The sequence below is a fragment of the Lontra canadensis genome, unplaced genomic scaffold (assembly GCF_010015895.1).
Source record: "Lontra canadensis isolate GAN:19392208 unplaced genomic scaffold, GSC_riverotter_1.0 scaffold5335, whole genome shotgun sequence".
Taxonomy (NCBI): Eukaryota; Metazoa; Chordata; class Mammalia; order Carnivora; family Mustelidae; genus Lontra; species Lontra canadensis.
In genome coordinates this window covers 1-1,622 of record NW_022636316.1, presented here as the reverse complement: position 1 = coordinate 1,622, position 1,622 = coordinate 1, and the positions used below count along the sequence as shown (strand labels likewise).

General features: G+C 74.0%; 1 protein-coding gene across 1 annotated transcript; it reads left to right on the top strand.

Moving 5' to 3' along the window:
- Window positions 1-6: 6 nt before the first annotated feature.
- Window positions 7-1,617, top strand: LOC116863925 (epiplakin-like; the record flags this gene model as incomplete). The annotated part of the gene is made up of 2 exons (XM_032851215.1): window positions 7-837; window positions 868-1,617. Coding segments are annotated over exons 1-2 (1,509 nt in total), but the record flags the coding sequence as incomplete, so codon positions are not given.
- Window positions 1,618-1,622: the final 5 nt, after the last annotated feature.

Here is a 1,622-nt window from a genome sequence, read left to right as displayed (position 1 = left end):
AAGCTGCTGTCCGCGGAGCGCGCCGTCACCGGCTACACCGACCCCTACACGGGGGAGCAGATCTCCCTCTTCCAGGCCATGCAGAAGGACCTCATCGTCCGCGACCACGGCCTCCGCCTGCTGGAGGCGCAGATCGCCACAGGTGGCATCATCGACCCCGTGCACAGCCACCGGCTGCCCGTGGACGTGGCCTACCGGCGCGGCTACTTTGACGAGGACATGAACCGCGTCCTGGCGGACCCGAGCGACGACACCAAGGGCTTCTTCGACCCCAACACGCACGAGAACCTCACGTACGTGCAGCTGCTGCGTCGCTGCGTGCTCGACCCCGACACGGGGCTCTACATGCTGCAGCTGGCCGGCCGGGGCTCCGCCGTGCACCAGCTGAGCGAGGAGCTGCGCGGCGCCCTGCGTGACGCCCGCGTGGCGCCGGGCCACGGCGTGCTCCAGGGCCAGAGCGTCTCCATCTGGGAGCTCCTGTTCTACCGGGAGGTGCCCGAGGGCCTGCGGCAGGACCTGCTGTGCCGGTACGGGGCGGGCGCGCTGACCGTGCAGGAGGTGGGCGCTGCCCTCACCTCGCTGCTGGCCCGTGCCAGCGCCGACGGGAGCGGGAGCCCCAGCCCGGTTCCCCCGGACCCCCGCGGGGCCCTGCGTGCCGCCACCATGGAGGTCAAGGTGGGCCGCCTGCGGGGGCCGGCGGTGCCCGTGTGGGACGTGCTGGCGTCCAGCTACGTGAGCGGCGCCACGCGGGAGCAGCTGCTGGCCGGCTTCGGCTCGGGGACGCTGGGCTTGCCGGCGCTGACCCGCAGGCTGACCACCATCATCGAGGAGGCGGAGGCGGCCGGCGGGCCCGATCGCGGGCCGGAGGAGGCTGCCCGCGGCCCGCAGGAGGGCCGGCCAGCCGGGCGAGGTGGCGGGGATGGCGACGTGGGGCCCTCCCCGGGCCAGGCCCCCGCCGAGCCCACCGCCGGCGGCCCCCAGGAGCAGGCCCTGCGTGCCATCACCATGGAGGTGCACGTCGGCCAGTTCCGGGGGCGGCGGCCCTCCGTGTGGGACGTCCTCTTCTCCTCCTACCTGAGCCGGGCCCGCCGGGACGAGCTCCTGGCCCAGCACGCGGCCGGCGCCCTGGCCGTGCCGGCCCTGGTCGCCGTCCTCACCCAGGCCATCGAGGAGGCGGAGGAGCGGCTGAGCAAGGTGTCCTTCCAGGGCCTGAGGCGCCGCGTGTCCGCCTCCGAGCTGCACACGTCCGGGATCCTGGGCCCCGAGACCCTGCGGGACCTGGCCCAGGGCACCAGGACGCCGCAGGAGGTGACGGAGATGGACTCGGTCAAGCGCTACCTGCAGGGCACGAGCTGCATCGCGGGCGTGCTGGTGCCCGCCAAGGACGAGCCCGGGCGGCAGGAGAAGATGAGCATCTACCAGGCCATGTGGAAGGGCGTCCTGCGGCCCGGCACGGCCCTGGTGCTGCTGGAGGCACAGGCGGCCACGGGCTTCGTCATCGACCCCGTGCGCAACCAGAGGCTGACGGTGGAGGAGGCGGTGGCCGCGGGCGTGGTGGGCGGCGAGATCCGGGAGAAGCTGCTGTCCGCGGAGCGCGCCGTCACCGGCTACACCGACCCCTA